Source organism: Pecten maximus, chromosome 7 (genome assembly GCF_902652985.1).
Source record: "Pecten maximus chromosome 7, xPecMax1.1, whole genome shotgun sequence".
Classification (NCBI taxonomy): domain Eukaryota; kingdom Metazoa; phylum Mollusca; class Bivalvia; order Pectinida; family Pectinidae; genus Pecten; species Pecten maximus.
Genome location: NC_047021.1, coordinates 37,439,760 through 37,466,532, shown reverse-complemented (window position 1 = coordinate 37,466,532; position 26,773 = coordinate 37,439,760). Strand labels below are relative to the sequence as shown.

The window sequence follows — 26,773 nt, the reverse complement described above, 5'->3', positions numbered from 1 at the left end:
TTTTGATCATTTTGAGCTGCAGCATCCTCGGACAACAAGAACTGAATATGTTTTAACTTAAAAGTCTACCAACACTACACTCCCTCAGGAACAAGGAGGCAGAGGCCCCAATAGGAAGTCAAAATTGGTTGTTACAATTGTATCCCCTCGTGATGAAGTCAAACGCATTATGTAATAAATATAAGGTAGTGAGATGCAGATCACAGAATTGGAAAAGTATTTGTTTGATATAACTGAAATAATCGCGTGTTTTGCCATAATCACTGAAATATCCAGATGAGTGATAGAGGCACTCATGTAATTATTTTGTTTGGAATCTATATATTGAATTCTGGAGTAAATTGATGTTATCAGATAGCATTTTACAGGATTAACAAACAGATCCAATGAGAGATGATTATTTTATTTATTATGATTAACCTGAATTTACCACTACTGTTTGTCAATATTTTGTTTACCAGCAGACATGTCAGTGTAGTAGCTGGTGACTACCTCACTGGGTTATATTTTGGTTTGCCTTATTTTGTTAAACGTCCTATTAACAGCCAGGGTCATTTAAGGATGTGCCAGGTTTTGGAGGTGGAGGAAAGCCAGAGAACCCGAGGAAAAACCACCGACCTACGGTCAATACCAGGCAACTGCCCCACGTAGGTTTCAAACTCGCAACCCAGAGGTGGATGGCTAGTGTTTAAGTATCAGGACACCTTAACCACTCGGCCACTGTGACCCCCACTGGATTTTCATACTGTATGCCCATCCCATGCCTTCCAAATCAACTGCAGGAAAGTGTCGGAACCATTGGATGATCCATGATCTCCGCTTCCTTAGAATATAAAATTCTTCGTGTAGGGATCAAAGCACACACCAAAAAAAAATCACCTGAGATTGCATTGCTTTGATTCTCAAACAATTTAGCTATTGCGGCCCCTGTCAACAGAATTTGTGTTAACTAGAAAAACATGAAACCTGTGACTGTAAATTAGCACTATTGAAGGAAAACATTATCAAAGTTCAGGGTTTTCACTGCAATTTTTACTAAACTGTATCTTTGTAGTTGTGGTTCTGTACAATTATCCTGTCAACTGATTGATACAAATACATTAATAAATTATCATATAGATTCTTAATTATTACACAATGTATTTGGTAATGTACTAAACAGGATCTGTTACAGTAGTTTAAACGTATGCTTTTAAGACCACACAAGTCACATACGAGATAATTTTTTAAATTTTGAACAAAGGACATTTTATTTAAGTAGATCCAAGGTCATGCTGTGGTTGATGTACAACTCAGATGAATGTAAGAAAAACAAAGTTTATTGTATTGTGGAGAAAAAAAATCAAATGGAAAATATGTGAAAAAAAACTAGCATGTATTTTAAACTGATTGCAGTTAATGAAGGTATCATAATTGTTGAGAAATACAAGCCCCGCCCACAAGAACAAGCCCTTAGCCAATTAATGAAGAGGATTTCAGGTGGAGTTGGACAATGCTTAGTCTGTGACTGGCTTTATAATTGAATGGTATATAATGAGCGAATTAAATGAAATACCTGCTGTTCATTATCGTGTAAAAATTTGTCTCTCCTTGTCGATCAGGTTGGCCAATATTACGGCACAATACAAAATAAATTAGGAGCTGTTTGGTCCTTATGACGGGATTGATCTTGATGAGCTAATACAAACATCGTTATTTAAAATGAAGGTTTCATCTTTTTAAAACATGTCAGTTTAACAGATCCAAAATTTTACCACCCATGAAGTTTCGACACTAAATACAGTTTCAAATCAAATTTTTGATTTCAAAGTCTTGCCTAAGTTAAAGTAATTCATTCAAATTTGTTGTTACATATAAGATTTGATGTTTGCATGATAGAGATTTAAGTAGCAGGTCGCTGTGGCTTGTACACAGTGCTAAATATGGTCTCTGTCACCCAGCTGATGGATGACTGCTTCTCAGACGCAGGTGGCAGAATCAGAGGAGTTAGAACTGTGGATTATCGCGCCGGAGACCTTGGTTAGATTCCTGTCATTTTTTGGAAGTAAATTCAACGTTGTATCCATTTGTAATCTGCAAGTGCATGTTATCTTAGAAAAAAAATTTACTGGATGCAAATGAAAAAAGCAACATATTGCTTCCTGTGGGATATCCCCAGAAGCAGGTACTACACCGAATATTATGGTTTATGTAATGTTTACTGTCTGGATAGAAGATTCATCTTTTGTAAGGACTTATTGCCACTGCCTTGTTCGAAATTAGTAGCATGCATAGGCAAATCAAGCCAAAAGACATGTGCAGTGTGCAATACATTTTTTAGTAAATTTTAAAATGGTTCTTATAATTAAAGTTTTTCACTTTAAAAAAAACAAAAATAAGATAACCGCGCTGAGCATCAACAGCATAAGCTTACATTAAGTTAAGTCTGTTTCAGGCTGGAATCATAATTTCGTTTTAATAATACATGTATGCACTATGACTTGGCATATTGTTATGAAACCTGAAAAGGTTTGAGAAAACCTTGATATAAGAAATTGAGCATTCAGTTACCTATTAAAATCATCAGTGGAAGATATCTCATTATGTAAATGTTTGGGGTAATCAATTTTGTATAGATGAATGACAACTAGTATCATTTTAAAGATTAGCTAAACAATTAAATGTTGTTATGTTAATGTATAAAAGAATAAGCTATTCACTCAAATATTTTCTTTAATTGACGATCAAATAAATATATCAAAGAACACTTGTTTTGTATTTCATGGTTTGCTTAGATTCGTTGATGTCTGATTCATAATAGGCAGTTATCTGGACAAGAGACAGACATCACTAAAAATCTCAATCTGAGCAGACGGCCATTCGGATCTGCGGCTACTGAGAAGCATTATCATCAAATCTAACGACTGTTTAACTTACCTTACTACTAGATAATGAGGTTAGCGGGAGATCAAAGACCTATTCCAACAGATACCTATACACCACTGGCCTTGTCAGTGCAATTAAATATGTATTTATCATGTGGTTTCTTAATTGAAATCAACTATTTATTTTCCTCGTCATTTGTAAGTTCTACATTCAAATTTTTCTATCAAAGACCGGTTGGTTTACTAAAAGGGAATATATTTTTATATTATGTAATTACAGATGTTAATGAAATTTGTTTAAATTTTCTATTGAAGTTCATTTTCAAAGTGGATGGATTGTAAAAATATGTTGTAAATTTCCAATTGGTAATTGGTCTAATTCTCCCCGATGATTAACTGGCATTATGATATAACTAGATACATATAGCTGGTTTTTATGTTTTCAATTTTTATTTTGTACTTGTCAAATTTTAACGTGTGATTGACAAGATAGTCAGGTTTCATTCAATGCTTGGCTTTGACCTCATCATGTTTTATTAGACCTGAAACTCTAGTCTGGTATTTCTGTTTCCAAATCAATGACAGTTTTGATGACTTGACAGATTGCTATCTTTCATAATGTGTCTTGGTAGCCTCCCTTGGACAGTTGTCTCCCTTCCACAGGTCTCTCTTTATTAACGAAAAATCTGTTCTGGTTAAAGTCGTAGCAGCTGGATCTACGTACGTTATTCATGAAAATTATATGTCCAGTTTTCAGGGAACAACTTTCAAATTGAATAAATGAATTAAATCCATACCTTTCATTATTCCATACTATGACGTCCGCCATCCGCCGTCCGTCCATCAATCAACAGTTACCTTGTAAACACAGTAACTTGAGTAAATATCAAGCAAGATTGATGAAACTTTGTTTGAAGTCAGATATTGCCAAGACCTTGTTTATATGAGTTGGAAAATTAGAATTATTCGACAGTAACTTACAGAGTAATTGCCCTTGGTAATAAAATCATTATTAGACATTGTCAACACATGGTGTCAGGGCCAGAGGAAACCCGGGCTAGGTCAGGTAGCGATAAACCTGTAACTGACTAAGTTTTCTCAGTATACTTTTTTTTCATTTTAACTTCTATGCTGGATTTAAAAAAAAAAAAAAAAAAAGGAAGAAAAAAAGAAAGAAATGAAGATACCAGAGACAATTGCCAACCAATACTCTTTGATAGATATTTTAGCATTCATTAGACAGGTAATGAAAATTAGCCAAAGATAAGAACAGGTGTTTGATGACGAACAATTCAGACTAAAAATAAGCATTACCAGCCGAAGCGTTAAATATATATTACAAACACATCTGTATTGAACCTCAGTCTAAAGTTGATAGAAATCTCCCTATATCTTGTTATCGAATCATTATCTCAGTAAATTGGATCACAGCATGGAACTGCTATTTTTTTTTTTGCAGTAATTACTTCACTCTGGAAAGATATTATAGTGATTAAGATAAACTCTCAAAGGTATGCAAATTCAGAACACCTGGAAAATTCAATAAGTTTGAAGTTGTTGGCCAGGTATACCTGTATGTAATACAGAATAAACTGTAGGTTGGAAACTCAGGACCTACACCATACATAAGAGGGTTGTTTTAAGGACAGGTTTTCAGTTGAAATCAATCGCATAAATTACAGAGTTATTAATTACAGTGTAGATAAGTCGTCATATAATTGTTTGAAAGGTAATTATAATAGTTAATTAAACTTGCCACCAGCTGGGGAGAATCCATCAACAAAACCATGCAAATGTGATCATAGGACAGACTGGAGGTGCACAGGTCATATCGACATGCAGAGTAGTGATCCGACATTAAACCCCTGTCTTAGTGTCTTAGTAATAAGTGCATTCATTTCTGTTGCAGTTAAGTAAAATTACCAACAAATGCAATTTTTTTTGCCAATTTCCTGGATTGTGGGTTTATTATTAGTGTATTGCAGGATAAATGTGGTAGATCTTTGTCTGTCCATTTGTTATTTCAATTTCTTGGTATCTTGTTATTGTTTTTCTGTTCTGTTAATTTTGTGGTATTCTTATTTCGAACCTGTTAGCCTATACCTATAATGATCAGTGAATTACCATTTCTTTATGAACCCCCTCCTTTTCTCTTGTTCAGTGAGGAAGCCACCATTGAAATCCTTCCACCCCCACCCACACACACACACACATTTATGTATATTCTTCTGTGAGGTAGCCACCAGCTACTACAAAATGCCCCCTGCTTGATGACAGGTCAATGAACCCAGTTACCAAACAGTATATTTCCAGATAAGAATAAGAGATTAACAAACAGAATTATTAATTTTGATGCTTTATTTTGTAGTTCTGACACACATTTACATGACATATAGTGCTAAATATAAGGGGCCGCGGTGGCCGAGTGGTTAAGGTGTCCCGACACTTTATCACTAGCCCTCCACCTCTGGGTTGCGAGTTCGAAACCTAAGTGGGGCAGTTGCCAGGTACTGACCGTAGGCTGGTGGTTTTTCTCTGGGTACTCCGGCTTTCCTCCACCTCCAAAACCTGGCACGTCCTTAAATGACCCTGGCTGTTAATAGGACGTTAAACAAAAACAAACAAAGTGCTAAATATATATACCTCAAACACTCTCACTCACTCAAATATTACACCAACTTATAATTCTCGCTCATTGTTCTTAAAGAACAATACTATCATCAATATTATCTTCATAGTTTTACCTTAAGTTAAATTCCAGCTATATTGATGGGAAACATTGTTTTCATCGAAATAGAAAATGTGACGAAAAAAACAAAGCACCATTAAATGGTTCTAAATTTTGTCATCACTTTGTGACTCCCAACCTGGCAGCCAGTAATTTCGAGTCTTCAAACTTCTCCATTTACATCATGAATCTGTTCATGATCTTGGCATTGCTACTAGTAACAAACACATACAAGTACCAGCAAATTGAATTAAAATTCTTCAGTTTTAGAAATGAAACGAAAACATTTTCAGAAAAGAAAAAGTCTAATTAAAGCATTAAGAACTTGATGGCCTGGGGATAGAAACCATCTCCACGCTCCGATTAAGAAACCCTCAAAGTTGGTCGAGTTCTGTCAAGGAGTTGCAGATTAACAAAGTGGGACAACAGACGACGATGACAGATAAAGATATTGACAGTAACAAATTTACTACACAGGCATGTCTGGCAAAACTTAACCGATTACAAAGTCATGGAGCAAACACAATTTTCTTTAGTTCAACATATAGGGTACAATGAGGAGCCTCAAGTTTGAGACCTTGGCCTTTGAGGGACAAAGCAAACAAGACAATTCGGCAAATAACAATCCCCCACAGAATATGAAGTTATAGGCCAAGAATGCACAGATAGCTTTATTAGGTGAACCCAGTGAAGTTTCAGTGACAAGTAGAGAAAGAGATGAGAGTCCGGACAAACTTTTTTTTTGATGTAGGTTAAAGGTCAAAATGTAGGTCAGAGTGACTTTCTTTTAATACTCGACACACTGCCTCACCAACAGTGACAAGTTGTAAAAGAAATAGAGTCCGGACAAACTTTTTTGATGTAGGTTAAAGGTCAAAATGTAGGTCAGAGTGACTTTGTTTTAATACTCGACACACTGTCTCACCAAGGTCGCCCCATGCTCCAAGTATGAAGTTCCAGTGACTAGTAGCTATATATAGTGATTAAGTTATGAAGTGGACACACAAATGTTTCAAACGCATGGTTAATTACTGATCTAGGGGTCAGACCCTGGGGTAAGTTAGTGATCTAGAAGTCAGACTCAGGTGTTAAGTGGTGGTCTAGGGGTCTGACTCCTGGGTTATTGATATATAGGTCAAACTCCGTGGTTAATTATTGATCGAGGGGTCAGAGCAAGGGGTTAATTAGTGATCTTTGAGTCAGACAAATCAGTAAATTAGTGATATAGGTCATACCATGGGTTTATTAGTGATCTAGGCGGTCAGGCTCTGGGGTTAGTTAGATCTAGGGGTCAGGCCCTGGGGTTAGTTAGATCTAGGGGTCAGGCCCTGGGGTTAGTTAGATCTAGGGGTCAGGCCCTGGGGTTAGTTAGATCTAGGGGTCAGGCCCTGGGGTTAGTTAGATCTAGGGGGTCAGGCCCTGGGATAAGTTAGATCTAGGTGTCAGACCCTGGGTTTAAATAGCGATCTAGGGGTCTGACCTCAGGGTAAATTAATGATCTAGGGGTCAGACTCAGGGGTTAATTAAAGATCTCGGGGTAAGACCCTGGGGTTAATTAGTGATTTAAGGGTCAGACCCTTTGATTTGTATGTGATCTGAGGGTCAGACCAAGGGGTTAATTAGTGATCTTTGAGTCAGACAAAGCAGTAAATTAGTGATGTAGAGGTCATACCATGGGTTTATAAATGATCTAGGTATCAGACCCTGGGGTTAATAAGTAATCTAGAGGTCAGACTTGGGGAGGTTGGGGGTTAATTAGTGATCTAGAAGTCAGACTCAGGTGTTAAGTGGTGGTCTAGGGGTCTGACTCCTGGGTTATTGATATATAGGTCAAACTCTGATTAATTATTGATCGAGGGGTCAGACTCTGGAGTTAATTAGTGATCTAGGGGTCAGAACCTGGGATTAATTAGTGATCTATTGATCAGACCCAAGGGTTATTGATCTAGGGGTCAGACCATGGGGTTGATTAGTGATCTAGGATCAGACTCTGGGGTTAATTAGTAATATAGGAGCCAGACCAAAGGGTTAATAAGATCTAGGTGTCGGACCCTGGGGTCAATTAGTGATCTAGGGGTCAGACCCTGGGGTCAATTAGTGATCTAGGGGTCAGACCCTGGGGTCAATTAGTGATCTAGGTGTCAGACCCTGGGGTCAATTAGTGATCTAGGTGTCAGACCCTGGGGTTAATTAGTGATCTAGGGGTCAGACCCTGGGGTCAATTAGTGATCTAGGTGTCAGAACCTGGGGTTAATTAGTGATCTAGGATCAGACTCTGGAGTTAATTAGTGATCTAGGGGTCAGAACCTGGGATTAATTAGTGATCTATTGATCAGACCCAAGGGTTATTGATCTAGGGGTCAGACCATGGGGTTGATTAGTGATCTAGGATCAGACTCTGGGGTTAATTAGTAATATAGGAGCCAGACCAAAGGGTTAATAAGATCTAGGTGTCGGACCCTGGGGTCAATTAGTGATCTAGGGGTCAGACCCTGGGGTCAATTAGTGATCTAGGGGTCAGACCCTGGGGTCAATTAGTGATCTAGGTGTCAGACCCTGGGGTCAATTAGTGATCTAGGTGTCAGACCCTGGGGTTAATTAGTGATCTAGGGGTCAGACCCTGGGGTCAATTAGTGATCTAGGTGTCAGAACCTGGGGTCAATTAGTGATCTAGGGGTCAGAACCTGGGGTCAATTAGTGATCTAGGTGTCAGAACCTGGGGTCAATTAGTGATCTAGGGGTCAGAACCTGGGGTCAATTAGTGATCTAGGGGTCAGAACCTGGGATTAATTAGTGATCAGACCCAAGGGTTATTGATCTAGGGGTAAGACCCTGATCTAGGATCAGACTCTGGGGTCAATTAGTGATCTAGGGGTCAGAACCTGGGGTCAATTAGTGATCTAGGGGTTAGACCCAGGGGTAAACTAGAACTGCCGCCAGGATGGCTGACTAATACCCCCACAAACTGCATGAGCCGATGGACAACTGGAACTGTTATTTAGAGGCTAACTAAGATCACCTATGCATGCCCCTATTTCTGAAATTCAGAATGGCTTGCATATTTGTTGTTCATAGTAAAGAGAATTTAGTTGTATGTTTTGTTGAAATCAGTTCACAGGTTTTGGAAGAGTTGTCTGGACAAGAAAAAACTATGAATAGTGACCAGTAACCATTGCAACCAAAATTTTGGAATTTAAACAGCTGCCTGCACGTCTACACATGGTCCTCTCTATTTGTGTGAAGTGTCATTGAAATTGGCCTATCAGTTTAGGAGTTATCCGGACAAGATGTGTCTACAGATCCTGGGTTTTATTAGTAATCTAGGGGTCAGACCCAGGGTTAAATTAGTAATCTAGGGGTCAGACCCAGGGTTAATTAGTGATCTATAGATCAGACCTTGAGTTTAATTATTGATCTAGGGGTCAAACCCAGGGGTTAATTAGTAATCTAGGACCAAGGGGTTAATTTTTCATTCTGGGTTGTATCAAACCCCAGTGTAACAAAAGTAAGTTGAAATCCCCAAATCAGCCTCAACCCTAATTTATAGTAAATCAAATTACATAACACACTGTTTCATCTAGTCCTGTGGAATTCATTAATAAGTTTGACTGTACTAATACATAATAATTATGCAAATAGCACAAACAAAACAAATGTAAAAGATGAAATTGTAATTGCAATGGGAGTACTATTATATTGTTTTAATACTGATAGCAAATCTGTACAGTTCGGTAAAAAAAAAAAAAAAAAAAATCAAGGTCACAACACTGCCAGGATTAAAAAGGCCGAGCTATTTTCATCCAGACGATTACCATGTATATGTACCTAGACCAAGGACCGATTATTTGAAAGAAAAGTCGGCTAAATTGAGATGAGATGATTACTAAAAGCTGTTAAAATAGAGAGGGGAAAGATAGTACAATTTTAAGGCTAAAGAAAACCTTTTAACTACGCGTAACATTCGAGATAATCATCAAGTAATAATTGTTGAAATAAAACTAGATTTTATCATGGGAGCAAGTCATGATAGTGTTACATTCTTTTATCAATTATAAATGTCTGGACGATTTTGGATTTTATGATTTTCCTGAAATCTATAGACAGACTATATAAAAGACCGGCCTAGTTTAACTGTTGTTTCTGCAGACTGGATGTTGCAGAAATATCAATAAGAGTATCGTAGGGCGGAACAATATATGCCGTCGAATGCCATATAATTATTTTATATACTGTCTTGTATTAAAATATAATTTCCATCACTTTAAGAGTGGCTATATGGCATGCTATAAATCTCACTTTTCACTACATTGTCAATATTTGATTTTCTGAGTTTATTTTAAGTACTCAAGTCTGCAACATCAGAAATTGACAGCAATAACTTTTGGAAAAATTGTTGAATCATAATTTCTTCAGGGAAACATCACTTTATATCATGATTAATGCATTCCAAGTTTCAAAGAAGTTGGTCGAAAAATATTGGAGGAAATCAGCAGACAACAATCAAATGCTGAAATAAACAAAGCTCAATAACAAAATAAAAAAAAAATCATTTAATCATAATTCTTTTCAGGGAAAACACACTAACATATCATGACTTTAAAGCCTGAAAGTTTCAAAATATTGGTTGAAAAAATGTAGATCTCCATACAAAAGAATTAATACTAAAATAAACAAAGGGGAATAATACAGTCAAATATGAATTCTGTTCAAGGTGACACAATTTCATATCAGGGATCATAAAGCTTACCAAGTTTCAAAGAATAGGGGCCGCGGTGGCCGAGTGGTTAAGGTGTCCCGACACTTTATCACTAGCCCTCCACCTCTGGGTTGTGAGTTCGAAACCTACGTGGGGCAGTTGCCAGGTACTGACTGTAGGCCGGTGGTTTTTCTCCGGGTACTCCAGCTTTCCTCCACCTCCAAAACCTGGCACGTCCTTAAATGACCCTGGCTGTTAATAGGACATTAAACAAAAACAAACCAAACCCAAAGTTTCAAAGAAAACAGTCACAAAAATTGAATGCTGAAATAAACTATCCAATCAGAATTCTTTTTCCATGACATTAACTTCATATCAGGATCATAATCGTGTTCCAAGTTTTAAAGAGATCGGTCGCAAAATGTAGGAGTTCTCAAGACAAATAATTGAATACTGAAATAAATGAAAAAGAATAAATTTTGCAATAACAGTGGAATCAAAATTCTTTTCAGTGAGACACAACTTCATATCATGATTATGAATATATTCCAAGTCTGAAAAGAGATCGGTCGAAAAATGTAGGTGACAAAAGAAAGTTACTCCAGACAGACAGACGGACAACGTACCGTAGTCAAATTTGACAGGGGTATAAAAAAAGGCAATTTTTTTGTATTCCAAGATGTGAAATTGGACAGGGCGAAGCAATACTTTACCATACACTGCAATACAATGTAACAGGCTGTATCATAGAATGGAGTGTATTTTAAAGTATTAGAGGACCGGTGTCATATAAAATATTGACCCCCCATAAAATACCGACCAAGGTCAGTATTTTATGCATAACACCGGGTCGGTATTTCATGGGGATCAGAATTTTATAGGACACCGGGTCTAATTTTAATTATAGCCAGTGGCATATAACGATTGGATATTGAATTTGTAGTCTTCTTAAATGACGCAGCATCGCAGATAAACATATTGTACGATATACTGCAATGATATCAAAAACACTTAAAGCCACATACTCGCGAAGAAACATAGATCAATGTTTTTTTTTGAGCTTTTTACAGTTTTCGGACTCGATACATACCTAACAGATTATCGTGAATCAGAAAATGAAAGAAAATGTGTATTTATGAAAGTATATGGGGAATTCCCAAAAATAATAACTGTAGCTGCCGGACCAAGTTTCTCTGAAAATAAGTCCCACAATGCAACGTCGGGTTTAACCGTCCATATGAAATGGCGGAACGTGAAAGCATGGACCTGCGAAAATGCAGATTCTGCCATAAAAAAGACGCAAAAGTGAGTGGAATTGGCAAAACCCAAGCATTTCCTTAGGAAAGGAAATGATTCATTGGAATTTAGCGAGAGAAAAAAAGGGAATAGACTCAAATTCCGATTTTGCCGGACTTCTATTAGATCACCGATCTAAAATTTTAGGTTTCGAACTCGCAACCCAGAGGTGGAGGGCTAGTGATAAAGTGTCGGGACACCTTAACCACTCGGCCACCGCGGCCCTAAATGAAAGCATTATAAGGCAAACTCACGTATGCTCGAAATGTAAACAACAGCCATGTGTGTAGTTTATGTGCAGTGCACGTTGTTATAGCCTCGTTCTCGGCTCCCTGACAAATCTCGCGATAAATATAAATGTGGCGAGTTATTTTTATACACTGATGTCTCAAGAACTCCCCCGGTCAAGCATCCAGGCCAGTGGTCATTTTAATGTTAGGAGAGCGTGAATGAGCATCTTGGATTGCCATTAATACATGTGTGCAACTAGAATTTTAGGTTGCTTGGGAGTATGTATGTGGCTTTAAAGACATATATTTCCATTTCCTATGCCTTTTTATTTCTTCTGCGAGTCTTGTCATTCAATTAAATACTAAAATAAGTTAATCATTACCAAAATTGTAATCAAACAAGAGGCCCAGAGGGCCTGTATCGCCCACCTGGTTGAATGGAATAAAAATGTTTCACCATCCCCATGGTTATAATTATTACATCATCAACTGTCACATAAATAATGTACATTATATATGCAGCTGGACAAATATGGTTAAAAATATTGTTTACCAGAGATCCTTCAAAAATCCTCCATTGAATGATCTTATTGGGTCTATTTAAGATCTATTCTCTACTTTTCCTTTTCAATCATTTGAAAACGGGAACTAAAATCTGGGAAAGATTCAGAAATACAAATTTCAACCTTCAAAATCGAAGATTCAGAAATACAAACTTTAACCTTCAAAATCCAAGATGGCTGCCTATCAGCCATTTTGCTTTCTTGGTCTTTTTTTTTTTGTCCTATTAACAGCCAGGGTCATTTAAGAACGTACCAGGTTTTGGAGGTGGAGGAAAGCCGGAGTACCCGGAGAAAAACCACCGGCCTACGGTCAGTACCTGGCAACTGCCCCACGTAGGTTTCGAACTCGCAATTGCAACCCAGTGGTGAGGGCTAGTGATAAAGTGTCGGTACACCTTAACCACTCGGCCACCGCGGTCCCTATTCTTTGAAACTCTTGGTCAATCTCTGGCATAACTAGAGACCAACCTACACATCAAGTGAAAGTAAAATTTCCTGCCAGTTCTTCTCCAGAAATAGTGAAAACAAGGATTGTTTATTGATGGACCACAAACAGAGGGCGTAAAGGTAGGCTAAAAATACTCGTCAACAAAGGCGTAGGCTTTTACAATCTGGCTCTTATCGATAAGCTGGCTTCATTTAGAAGATCTCTTAACAACTAAAGACAACATATGGCTCCCTGCTATTTCCCAATAATTAACAATTAAGCTTTCGGTTAATAATAACCATTGTTTCCCTAAAATTAATCGGTTAAGCCGTAGGATAATTAAAAGCAAAAAAAAAGTGTGCATTTCATCAACAAATTAATCGTGGGAGTCGCCAAAATAAAATAAAATTGAAGATAAAAAGTTATGTTGCACATCAAATTTAAAATTAACTGTACTCTGTAAATCGGGTAAACATTGTATGAACACTTGTTACAGATTTTTATTTAAAGAGTTATTTATTGTTCAGGAAATGATTATTATGCACAAAATTAAACATGAGTCTCCAGAATAAGATTTTCAGTTCAGTCACACATCAGTTTTAATTAACAGGTAAATCTACAACTCAGGTAAAACTGAAGTTTGTTTGTGAGGAAACTCTTAGAAGCATTAACTATTTTCTACATTGGTTTTCTCTCGGACACCTATGCTAAGTTTTGGCATTTTGTTCCAAAATAAGCAGGAAAAAATTTAATTTGTCAACTGCATAGTAGGTATTAGAGTAGCGTTATAATACTTGGAATGTCTCTCTGGAGAAAATGTGTGAACATCGTCATCATAGAAATAAAGATAGGACATCACATGTCATTAGGTGATGGAGAACGTGGCGTGCCAGGTGTAAAGAACCGATTGTGCCATGAAATGTACCGTGCTCTCAAACCTTGAGCCTGACCTTATAATATTTGCATCCTAAATATATATATATATTTGAAAAATTGGCAAGCCCCTACAGTTGTGTTGTAACAATACAGGGCATGTCATTGAAATAACCCTCTGATGGGTCATCAATTGTCAGTACATGCAAGGACAAACTGAGCAGCTGGAATGGGGAGAGATTCTGCCCTGATAACCTATATAAATACATGTACAAACATATACGAAATAAACATGACAAGAACGTCTGTTTATCCATTTTCCATATTAGCTACATATGTAACTACAAACTTTTAAGTTAGTATTACATCTTTTGACTCATAGTTTTACGTTTTTAAAAAAATCCACATCCTTCTTCACCTCGTGCCAACATGTTATATGTATAAAATAATACACTATAGACGTTCAGTCATATATACATGCTGGTAGCTCAAAAAAACATGGCTGAATAGTTGTATCATTTATTACGTCAATTTTGCAGACATTCGACTTTGCTTTATACATGGCAATTTATGTTTAAGCATTTATGAAACAAGTTATTTCATATCCTGCAAATTTTCACAGATGTTAGCCGAGCAGAACACCGACTTCAAGGCTGCTCCGACAGGAAAGGAGTCTCGCTTCCTTCTAAGATTCTCCATGAGTACATTATTGTATACAGAAAGATTTTTTTCGTACAATGACGATACACTTCATCCTAATGTAAACAAAGATTCTAATTTGCATAAATCACCGTAGTCCATTTCCCTGTCAGACTGAGGGATGAGTCACCGTTATGGTGACAGCTTCACGCCTGTAGTTCCGTCAATGATACCTGTCCTTAACGAAGGGTAAGGTCACTAGTCCGATTTAATTCAAGGTGAGAAGTTTCCTTTTAATGGGCTGATTATTGTATCCTAGATAGTTTCTGGCATTACGTACAAACCTAATGCAGCCCTCCACATTTTTTTTTTTTTTTTTTTTGGGGGCCTTCATGATCATCAGACAACACAAACAGCTTATAAACATACAACTCACTTTATTCTGGAAAGAATTTAAAATGACATATATTCAGTCCATAAAATGTATAATCAGTTCCACTGTCAATTATGATACAACATAATTTATGATGATCTCATGAAACTTAAAGCTAAAAATAATGTGTTTCACACATCCAAGGATTTTTCTGAACTAATAATTTCTTAAATGTCGCATATAACGAGAACATTGCCATTAAATCCTTCTAGATCACAGAATCATTCATTAACTTAACTTTTCAGCACTTGTACAAAAATTCATTCTTGTCCCCTTTCTCACACGTTCATTCAAGTTTTCTGTATACATCACAAAATATTTACATTTTCCTCATATTTTATGTAAAATTAATCTACTAGATATGTGGCATTTTGTGCAGTAGAATATACTTTTGACATAATTGTATTAAATCTTGCGATTGCATCATGATCAGTAATTAACTTTCTTAAAATCTAAAAAGGGATAACAAAAGGTTAAGAAATATAAATATCAACAATGAACTGCCTTGCCATGTCAATTATAGTCAATACAAGAGGCCCACAGGACAGTCACTAGAGTTCTGATGAATTTTAGTCAATTAGGCCCTGTCTGTCAGTGCCAGCAGGTCAGTCAGGGCCAATATGTGCATACCAACCAACTGCCATATCTAATACTCTTAATTCCAACCAATTTAATTCAACATGTGATGCTCATGAATGAAAATTACCTTTATATAAACTAGTAAACTTTTCCCCGTCACCAGGGGAAATGTAGGTTGTGTCAATTTTGGTAAAGCACCTTCTAATTGTTCAATCTATTAAGAGTATTTGATTCTACCATATCTGGGTCATCAGAAGATGATTTTTGAAATTTCAGGCCCCGGGAATATGGAGAGTATAACTCACAATTTTGGTTGATTTGGCCAAGGAAAGTTTGTGCAAAATTTCAGAATTCATTGAAATTGGCTCAAGAGTGTTTCTGAGAAGTTGAAAATGTAATTTATTAATGGACGGACAGTGCATGACAACAGACAAAAGGTGATCTTACAAGTGATCATAGAGCTTAATTAAGCTTTTTAGGCAGACATTTTGCATTATATAGTGCACAAATTTTAGTTTTCCTGCAAATCTAATGTCAAATATATGAACTATGAATGCCAAAGCAAGCAGCTCAATGATTAAAAGAAATGTTAATTGCGATGAATCTGATCTGAAATATGATATTTTTTCAACTTATCGTTGACCTAAAAGATAAATAAAATGTTTTTTTTATCTAAAAATAACACCATATTGTTTTAAGTCCTACCAACATCTATACCATGTTATTTAAAGACAACCAGCCCTGTATGTGTGTGCACATGTACATGTATATGATTTGGGAGGTTGACATATGTTTGTCTCCTTGAGATAGACAGACCTGTTAACCCTTTCACCCCTACTGACTGTATTGGACTTCAAATGATGAATGAATGGCTGAGTCCACTAACATTTCTTAGGGTTGAAAGGATTAAGCGGAAAATCACACAAAGTTTCCAGTAAAATCAACATTTCCTCAATGACCATCCTCCTTGTAAACAACAGTTCTAACATTGGTCACAATGTGTGGTTGCCACTGGAAAATTAACACCATACATGTACAGCCTAATTCCACTAATTTCCTTCATAGGGTGAGAAAAATGAGTTGTGAAAATCGGTGAAATATTTAATTCATGATCAAATTTTCTAAATTGTATGCAGGTACATTTCAAGAGTGATTTTTCCATTGATATCAGAGATCACCACATAATTTTATCTTTTAGATTTCACATGTAATTTCACAATTAAGCAATTTATGATTATGAAAACAATTTTCCTTCGATCACCAAAAATTGTATGCCATCCTACCTACATTGAGTTCTCTTTCTTTTCATTTCTTTTTTATTTAGTTTATTCGTTTTTATTTATATATTTATCCTATCTTAGCTTACAGTGTAAGATTTGAACCATTAGACCAGCTTAAGGTCTTTATAAAGCATTTACTAGAACCTTTGTTTTTAAATGTATAAGTAGCATCAACATACATTTGGTGATTCGGCCAAACTCGTGTTGATTCTGTTAAGTATCTAGTATGTTTAAGACTGGAGGAATATTCTTAAAATACGAGGTTGCATATCAATCATTTTTTTAAAGCTTGGGACCTAAAACAGCAATGCACTTTACGACACGCCCAACAATTAATCTCATATACAAAATGTGTTTGATATCCCTACATTTGTAAAACAAACTATTCTAATTCTTTACTTAAAGCCCGAGAAGAGTGTGAGCTCCCTAGCAGCAGCCAAAATAAGGTACATGTTCGGTTGCTAGGCCGTAACAAATTCAGCAATAAATTCAATAGTCTGGGAAAAAAACGATGAATTTCAATTGATATCCTACCATGTCTTTAACTTCTCCCCATACAAGGCTTCATCATTTTGGATAATGGTCTTAATTTAGAATATTTTCAGTCTGAAATAAAATTTTGTGTAGTTTGACAATTTAATGTTATTTACTTCCTTGTTGTGGGAGAAACAGTACCCCAACATTGTACATCCCCCTGGTGAATACAGTGTCCTATACTAGTCTCAAGCTTGCTGAAGGCTTGCTGGATGTTTAAAATCTTTGTTGCTTTACGTATACCCTAAGTTCGACCCAAAAAGGAATTTTTCCCCTCATAGAAATTATAAAATGTACCACAAGTCCCATTATTGAACTACTTTTCACAGTGCCTACTTTTTGCAATTTTCGAAATTTTATTCTCGAAAATAGCTGAAAAGTCTTCTTTAACATAACCTTTAAATTTAAAATATACCAGAGAAATGGCTGACTGACTCTATGCTGAATGTGAAATCCTACCATTCCCTATGTTGGATACCTTGGAGGGGGTGGGGATAAACAACAAGAGGCCCATGGGCCTTAACGGTCACCTGAGATTTGAAATATTTCAGTTTATTTAATTGACCCTTTTTGCCCCCCCCCCCCCCCCCCCCCCCCCTCCCATCAGCCCCTAGGGGTCAGTCAGGGCCAACATATGTGCATATTATCAAAATTTCATTCCATGCTGAAAATGTTAACCAGAATGAATTCCAATAGAAATCAAAACAAATCAGTCAAAAATGTGATTTCCCTATATAAACTATAGTAAAATTTACCCCCTCCCCAGGGGCAAACTTGTGACCCCAGGGTCATGAAATTTAAAATTTCAATAAAGAACCAGAAGACCCTGCAAACTATAAAGAGTATTTGATTCCACCTTATTTCAGTATTGAGAAGAAGATTTTTGAAATTTCAGTCAATTTGGCCCTTTTTAGCCCCGCCCATCAGCCCCTGGGGGTCAGTCAGGGCCAGCATGTGCATGCCATCAAACTGTCATCCCACGCTGACAATGTTTACAAAATTAGAATGAATTCCAAAACCAATAAAAGTTAAAAATGTTATTTCCCGATATAAACTATAGTAAAGTTTAGCCCCGCCCTAGGGGCAAACTTGAGACCCCAGGGTCATGAAATTCACAATTTTGGTAAAGAACCTTCAAACCCAGCCATCTATGAAGTGTATTTGATTCTATCATATCTGAGAGTAGAGAAGAAGATTTGTGAAATTTAAGTCAATTTGGTCCTTTTTAGCCCCGCCCATCAGCCCCTGGGGGTCAGTCAGGGCCAACATGTGCATGCCATCAAACTGTCATCCCATGCTGACAATGTTTACAAAATTAGAATGAATTCCAATAGAAATAAAACAAATTAAAGTCAAAAATGTGATTTCCCTATATAAACTATAGTAAAGTTTAGCCCCGCCCCAGGGGCAAACTTGAGGCCCAGGGTCATGAAATTCACAATTTTGGTAAAGAACTTTCAAACCCAGCCATCTATGAAGTGTATATGATTCTATCATATCTGAGAGTAAAGAAGAAGATTTGTGAAATTTCAGTCAATTTGGCCCTTTTTAGCCCCGCCCATCAGCCCCTGGGGGTCAGTCAGGGCCAACATGTGCATGCCATCAAATTGTCATCCCATGCTGACAATGTTTACAAAATTAGAATGAATTCCAATAGAAATAAAACAAATTAAAGTCAAAAATGTGATTTCCCTATATAAACTATAGTAAAGTTTAGCCCCTCCCCAGGGGCAAACGTGAAACCCCTGGGTCATGAAATTTACAATTTTGGTAAAACACCTTAAGACCCTTCCATCTATGAAGAGTGTTTGATTCCAGCATATCTGAGAGTAGAGAAGAAGATTTTTGAAGTTTTAGTCAATTTGACCCTTTTTGGCCCCGCCCCTCAGGCCCCTGGGGGGTGGGGACCATATAATTTACAATTTTGGTTGACCTTTAGCCATAGAAGCTTCCTGCCAAATTTCATAGAATTTGGTTTGTGGGTTTTGGAGAAGAAGTCGAAAATGTAAATTGTTTACGGACGCACGACGGACGACGCACGACGCACGACGCACGACGGACGACGCACGACGACGGACAAAAGGGGATTAGAATAGGTCACTTGAGACTTTGTCTCAGGTGACCTAAAAAAGGTAAATGTTATACCCAGAAATGTGATCCTATAGCTAATTGAAATAACTAAATAAGAGAAAAAAATTGCAAAACTTGAACCGATTTGTTTTTCTTTAGTTATATTCTTCATCTGTTCAATCTCACAAGTTTATCAATAATGTGATTATGATAGTGCAATGCTATCGTTAAAGTCACAATATATCAACAAAAGTCATTGACAATTGCCAAGGATAAAACTTTGATAAATAGTGCTGCAACGGTAATCCGTGGTACGATATATATCGCAGTATATTAATGGCATGGTTTGGTTCACAGCATTTTTTCTCACATCACGGTACGCTCACGGTTCAGACTGTTTCCGGTTTTCTGTGCGGTAATTAGTATCACTCATTTAAATCACATATATAGAAACTTTTCTTTCCGTGCAACTGAAACAGATGGTTTCAATTTATTTAAAATCATTTGAGAATCAATATTGTCTGAAGAAAATACGATTTTATGACGAGATGAAGTCATCCCGATCATTCCATGAATCCTGTATTCTGATTGGCTGATGACGACTCACAGACCTAGGTTATTTCCAAACCTGAATAATGTTTCTTGCTACGTCATTAAAGGCGCAATTTTACTACAGATTGTACGGCGTACACCAATCATGTTTATCCTGCATAAAACCAGGAGCCGTCCACGAAAGAAAAATGTTCACTTTCAATATCAGATCAATCTGAAATTGAGTAGAATTTTAGAATTGAAAAAAAATAATAATAATAAAATAATTCAAGGTTTAAATTAAATAATTTAAGAGGAAAACAATTCATCTTAGTAAAACATATATTAACCCAATGTGTCAATATAATTGCTAATAAGCTTTAAGAAGCATGTCAATTTTTTTAATTAAACTTTATGAGGATTTTTATAATTACATTTGAAACGTGATGGCTAAATTTGTACAAATAAGTAACCTTGATTAGTGAATTCGTGATAGTACCCCTGGATTTATGTTTGTATCTGTCCAATTTTCAGAGGAGGGGTAACATTACCCCTGAATTACCCCGACAGGATAAACTAATGGGACACTGTAAATGTACCGTGATACGTATCGTACCGTGAGACAAGTATCAGGATACGTACCATATTGTGAGGGAAGCGTATCGTTGCAACACTATTAAGATAAACATACCAAGTGTAGCACTATTAAGATAAACATACAAAGTCCAACATTTTACGTCCAACTTCTGATGCAAGATTACAAACATGATGAGGAAGATTCTAGACGCGAATGTTGACAGTAAAAACAATGAACCTCACATGAAGCTGTTAACAGAATGCAAATACCACAATGACTTTATATAATAATAATATATCACTTTTTCCACGAGCGTGATGAACGGTTCCATGGCTGCCCACATACACACATTATTCATACTTCACACACCAATCAAATGGCAGATGATTAATAATTAGATCAAAAATAACATTTCCCTTTTGAAAATTAAATTTTCAAAGGGATTATTTTTCCACGGAAGTCTGAAGATATACTATTAGGTCAATAACACACAAGTAGAATTGCCTGTCACCATGGCAATAACACCATTGCCTGTATCCATGGCAATAACACCATTGCCTGTCTCCATGGCAATAACACCATTGCCAGTCACCATGGCAATAACACCATTGCCAGTCACCATGGCAATAACACCATTGCCTGTCACCATGGCAATAATACCATTGCCAGTCCACATGGCACACTTTTTTGGGTGGTCCATACCGACCACCGTGTAGAATGAGAAAATGAAATGATGTTGATAACACCACAGGTCAGGTTTGGTGGTTATTCGTGTTAATTGTCACATCTTCCCGCGGGTCGTTACTCACACCCGACGACGACGATGAATTGTCAAAGCTGTCCAATGTCACATTGCTGGAGGTTTCCGTGGAAGTTTTGCGTTCACGTTTGGGCTGATAGTCTGTAATAGTTACTGTAACAGTTCCCACAGTAACGGCTATTTCACGTGCACTACTCCGGTCAACATTCCGTAGTCTTGCAGATCTGAAAAATGAATTGGTAATTATCAACTATGTCATTCCTCTTTGTAAGTGTGTTTGAACATTTTACAGTATTTATGTTTTGTGTTAATTCCTTTAAAGTTGGATGCAATTTCAAACATATATCTAACAACATTAATTCTTTATTCTTGAAATACACCCTTAAAATTAAAAAAAACACACACACACACACAATTTATGGAAAGGACACAAGAAACAAACTAGCTGTATCCCTATTAGTAATGACACAGCACTGATTTACAAAAATTCTAACCTAAGATGACACTAAAAATGCCAACACCAGGGGTACAGCAATATATAGCCCTTGGACTTTGTAATTAGGCGAAGTAAAAAGGAGCGAAAATTTAGCTTGGAACAAATTATTGACCATTCTAACAGACATATTGCTCAAATCATTGTTTCGGCTATCTATTCTGTACAAAGAAGGAGAATTCTATTTTGGGGGATATGGTGGAAGGGAGAAGTGGGAAGAGGATATTGACTTGATGAACTTACCATAATTCAAATTTTTATCATTCGAGCATTAGCTAGCTATAGATACAACAGTCTTAGCAACTAATTATTACATAATAACTAATACAGTATAGACATATATAGGTTAATTTATGTGATGAAGTGTCCCACTTCCCACACTCATTGTGACCATGAGGGTCCGACTTCCTACTGTCCTCCAATATCCACGATGCTATCACTGTGCCTGCTTTATAATTATGTGAGAAGCGTGCTGTAATAGTACGACACACCCCCACTCCTCAGTTTCTGTCTCTTGTTGTGTCACATTGCCTTCTTGTTTCCCCAGAGTAGCTTGTGGCAAATATGGGACAATACGTGCAACCCACCACGGTCAAGTACCACTACTTTAATTCCAAGATCTGTGTCTCCGGACTGACCACCATGGCCTTGTTGTGGCCAGAGTTCCTTGACCACCATCCATGTGTGAATTATGTTTATGACAAAGGCCTGGTTTATTTTCAGCCCCCTTGTTAAAGGACAGTTATCAGCATTCACTTTATCCACTAATATTTCAGGAAATAAGCCTAGGGTCACACTTGATACACCTACTTCATGGAGGTGAGCTGAAAAGTTATGACCAAAATATTTCCCAGTAGAAGTTTTCACCTGATAAAGACACTTTTGTCTCATTATATATATAGCATACACATTATCAACAACAATTTAAACAAAAGTTAACTGAAATTCAATTATTTTTTTCCCAAACAGATTAACAAATATAATGTATATTATTAATAATATTGATCGATTCATGACTGTAGCTATACATTAGGCAAAATCGTGTTACGGGAAGGATTCAGTCATGAAAACTTGACATTTGTTGGGTGGGATTGACAAGACCGTGGCAGATGTTTGAGGAAATTGTCACAGGACTGTTATACATTGAGGAAATAACGGGGTGGAGATCTAGATCGGTCAATCAGAATAGGAGTAGCTCCCAAGGATGAGGTAGCGGTGACGTTTGTCTGTAGGAAGATCTGAAGTGTGTCCAGCACGTCACCTGTCCCCTAACAGTCAGAGGTAGAAAAATTAATTAATTACACTGATAGCTTCATATACATCAAATTTGATTTATTGAGGTAGTTTTTAGCTGACAGCTAACTGCTTGTGTTTCCTTTGAAACACTTCAATGATATAGACAGCATCCCTGTCCTGTTCTTATGTTTATCCTCTTATACTATTTAAAATTTAACAGAATGAATGAAATGACGGAAGTCTTTGTGGCATTCGCTTTTCACGCAAAGAATGCAATGCATACAAATTATTATTACATTACAATTAAGATTCATCGTCATTTTAATATCTGCCAGATTTATAGGGTTCCATATGCACCTTACTATGAAACAGGTCAATTTCTGTCAAAATATTCATCTTAAATTTAGCCTTGTTTCACATCTGCTGTTCATTTATAATTACTTTTCTAGTAAAGTTTAACTCATTTTAATTTTCCAGTAAAGTTTTACTCATCTTAATCTTCCTGTAAAGTTTTACTCATTTCACTTTTCCAGTAAGTTTTACTCATTTTAATCTTCCAGTAAAGTTTAACTCATTTTAATTTTCCTGTAAAGTTTTACTTGTTTTACTATTCCAGTAAAGTTTAACTCATTTTAATTTTCCTGTAAAGTTTTACTTGTTTTACTATTCCAGTTAGGTTTTCCTCATTTTAATTTTTCTCTAATGTTTTCCTCGTTTTACTTTTCCAGTAGTTTCACTCATTACAATTTTCCAGTAAAGTTTTACTCATTTTAATTTTCCCATTAAGTTTTACTTGTTTTACTTTTCCCCAAGTTCTTACCCCTATTGATAAAAAATATATCTAAATTGACCTGTTGTTTCCAAGGCAACACTTTGCTTTCCTCTATAATTTTCTGTTCTATCTTCCATTTTTGCACCCTTGCTAGTTATTCTCTCTCGATCAGTTGTTATTCTTAACTCTGTCCAGGCACTAATTGTCTAAATCATCTGTATAACGTCTTCCAATAATCCAGTATATTAAAAAGTCATTAATAAAATCCTGAGGGGTTTATTTTTTGATAAATGGGTAGGGCCACACTGACCACTATATAGGTAAGAAATGCCGTCATTAAAACCACAGATCAGGTTACCTAGTTGTTTGTGTTGTCACATCTTTTTTGTTGGTCGTTACTCACAGCCCACCAGGACAACAATAGCTAGAATATTGTGTCATGTGTTCTATCAAGTGTGAGCTTCAGTCCGCTCTCTCCTAGAAGCCCCCCTTCTCAACAATGCAGCGGCATGGGATGATGTCTGTGGGGTGTGTTGTTTCATCACCGATAATGCATTGGTTATACCCAATGGATATTCCGCCAACATCCAAAACAACAATTTTCATTTTCAAATAAACCCATAGGTTAATCCAGACCATTTTTACTACCGAATTAAGGTAGTATTCCCCACTGAAGGTGTTTTCCCCTTTGAATAAAAACAAATTCCCCATCAAGAAAAAATTCCATAAAACGCGGAAATTCCCCAAAACAGGGGAAATCCCCCAAATTTGGATGAAATATGTAAGAATTATAGCAAAGAATAGCTGTAAAATGTTAAAGTTTGAAGAATAATTCAATACTGTCACTGCGGCCCTTCATTTCCCCTAAATTTCATTATGAGTAGTATTCCCCAAATCCTAGATCAACCCCTGAAACAATCACTGGATGAAATGTTTTAAAAGGATTTTTCATTGTTATCAAAATATTACATTGTTGGGAAACAAGAGCAGCCCGAGTTTTTTGTCAGCAATTGGCTTTTTAGGAGGATATTGGTTCTGAATTCGAACCAGCAAGTAGACAGGATCAAGGGAAGGAACTCTACTTTTCAACTGAAAGCGGGCAATTTGAATGCCAAAAACTAACTAGGCTTTTCAAGATGAATCCCAATGTCAGGTATGGCAGCTGTGTGGCAGGTAGGCAGTGGTTTTATATATAGAGCTATCTTGTCAAAAACACAGCATTGTTCACAGTTAGCCTGTATATTCTTCTCACTATTTCATTTAAAACAAATGAGTGCTCACAGCTATAGATCTTAAATTCCTATCAATACATATCGGATATAATTACCACAAACAAAAAAACAAAATATTCCAAAAATGTTCAGAATGTACATTTCCTAAATTTAAAATACCAACTAGTAGAAAGGTCATAAATATTTAAAGAGAAGTGACTGAGAGGTATCGGAATTTGTAGACTCTTTGCTCTGCCAGGCAATATGGAATGGACATTATCATTAAAATTCAAAGAAGGTACCCCATGAATATTCAATACGACTAATTAATGGAGAAAGGCATATAAAGAGCACAGTTCTTATTTTTATCACAATGTAGGCCAACTGCCGACATGCTGTGAATAGCAGTGGCTGTGAGATAATTATTACTCATTTGGTCTACACATGCTTGGTGTGCACAGGGCCCCATCAAACATGGTTAACTACATAACGTGATTTATCTAACTGGTTGAAGTGTAATTAACCACATTAGCGATCCCACCTCAAAATCACCTTGTCTTACAAATTAGCATTCTCATGTGAATTAATTTGTGGATAAATGAATGTGTTAGGAACCTTCTTTTGACCTTGAATATTCAGATGACAGTGTACAGAACACAAGTACCTAATTGTACTAACGATATGTAAAGGATGTGCTATGTACCAAGACTTCGTACATGGAATCTGTATGGTGGCCGTGGGTTGAGATTTCCATACTACAATTGTTTCTTTGTTTGTTGCGTTTATCTCCCCGTGAACAGCCAGGGTGATTATGAGGTCACCTTGTAGTAGTTGGTGACTACCTCACTGAAAGCATACAGAAGGCCCATCGCATGCCATCCAGAGCAAAAAGGGTAAAGTGTCTTGCCCAAGGACACAACCACACAGCACAGACAGGTCCATTTCTTAGCTTCCCAAGGAACGCAATCTGCCAAGGTAGGGAGCATTGAACTGTGTACCTCAGACCTTCACTGGAAGTTACATGCCTGTTTTTATTCTCAATTACACACAACTCTTTGTGTATGAACCTCTCAATAAAGGCCACCTGTCTATAAAAGTAATTTTTCTCTGCTCCCTTGTGTGGCCTTTTAGACAGGTTTTGTACCATGAGTAAGTATAAAGGTGCAAAACAGACTTGGCATTAGTGAAGCAGTTTATATTCTTGATTAAAAAGAAGTAATATTCTCAATAAATTACAATAAATCACAAGACCACTACAGAAACCGGTAACAACATTATCCGTCTTCCTCACTGTAATTTTCACTAACCCCTTATTACCTTTGCTGATGCGTATTCTTTTTTGCTGTATTTGTATGATTCTTCTCCTTTTTGATATTGATGGTATTCAGCGTGGTGGTCTCTATAGGAGGGGGAGGTAACTCTAAACGGTAGTCCTCCTGTGTGCTATCACTGTCCACTGCCTCTTCTCTTTCTTCTTCCTGCTCCACCCCTTCTTCTTCTTCCTCCTCCTCCTCCTCTTCCCCCTCCTCCAGTGTCCCATTTTCGAGCTTCTCCTTTTTTGGGGGAGGGGGTACATACTGCTGGGCGACTTGTTGTGCTACCAATTGAGAATTTAATCGTGGTTTTCTGAAATATATAAAAAAAAAAAAAATCCATATTTTAATTTGTTAAAGTCTCTGAATGTCCAGTAAAAGCTACCCTATGATATATTGTCACCAAATCAAAGAAATGTACAAGTATTATATAGTATAGAGATTTTCAGGAGACTTCTGGTGTACATGTGAAGTCTTTGTGATTTAAGTATGATAAAGTATCATTATTCATTTTCTATGTAATCTTTCCCGACACTGCATCAACACAATGCAATATGTATAGAAACACAATATTTGCAAGGTATGGCCTAATTCATTAACACACACTATGGTATAATATTTGGCATACTATCGTAATTTCACTTGATAAGCCCAGGGGCCGAACATTT

The 26,773-nt window shown here is 36.7% G+C and overlaps 1 protein-coding gene across 2 annotated transcripts in view; it reads right to left on the bottom strand.

The window, feature by feature from the left end:
* Nucleotides 1-20,576: 20,576 nt before the first annotated feature.
* The window catches only part of LOC117330755 (RING1 and YY1-binding protein-like), a 44,067-nt gene continuing 37,870 nt past the window's right edge, over nucleotides 20,577-26,773 (bottom strand). For both annotated transcript variants that reach the window (XM_033889226.1, XM_033889225.1), the window contains 2 exons: nucleotides 26,110-26,418; nucleotides 20,577-21,304 (listed from right to left, as the gene is read on the bottom strand). In XM_033889226.1, coding sequence (XP_033745117.1) covers nucleotides 21,073-21,304; nucleotides 26,110-26,418 — 541 coding nt within the window. In that variant the 3' untranslated portion in view covers nucleotides 20,577-21,072. The remainder of the gene's footprint in view (nucleotides 21,305-26,109; nucleotides 26,419-26,773) is intronic.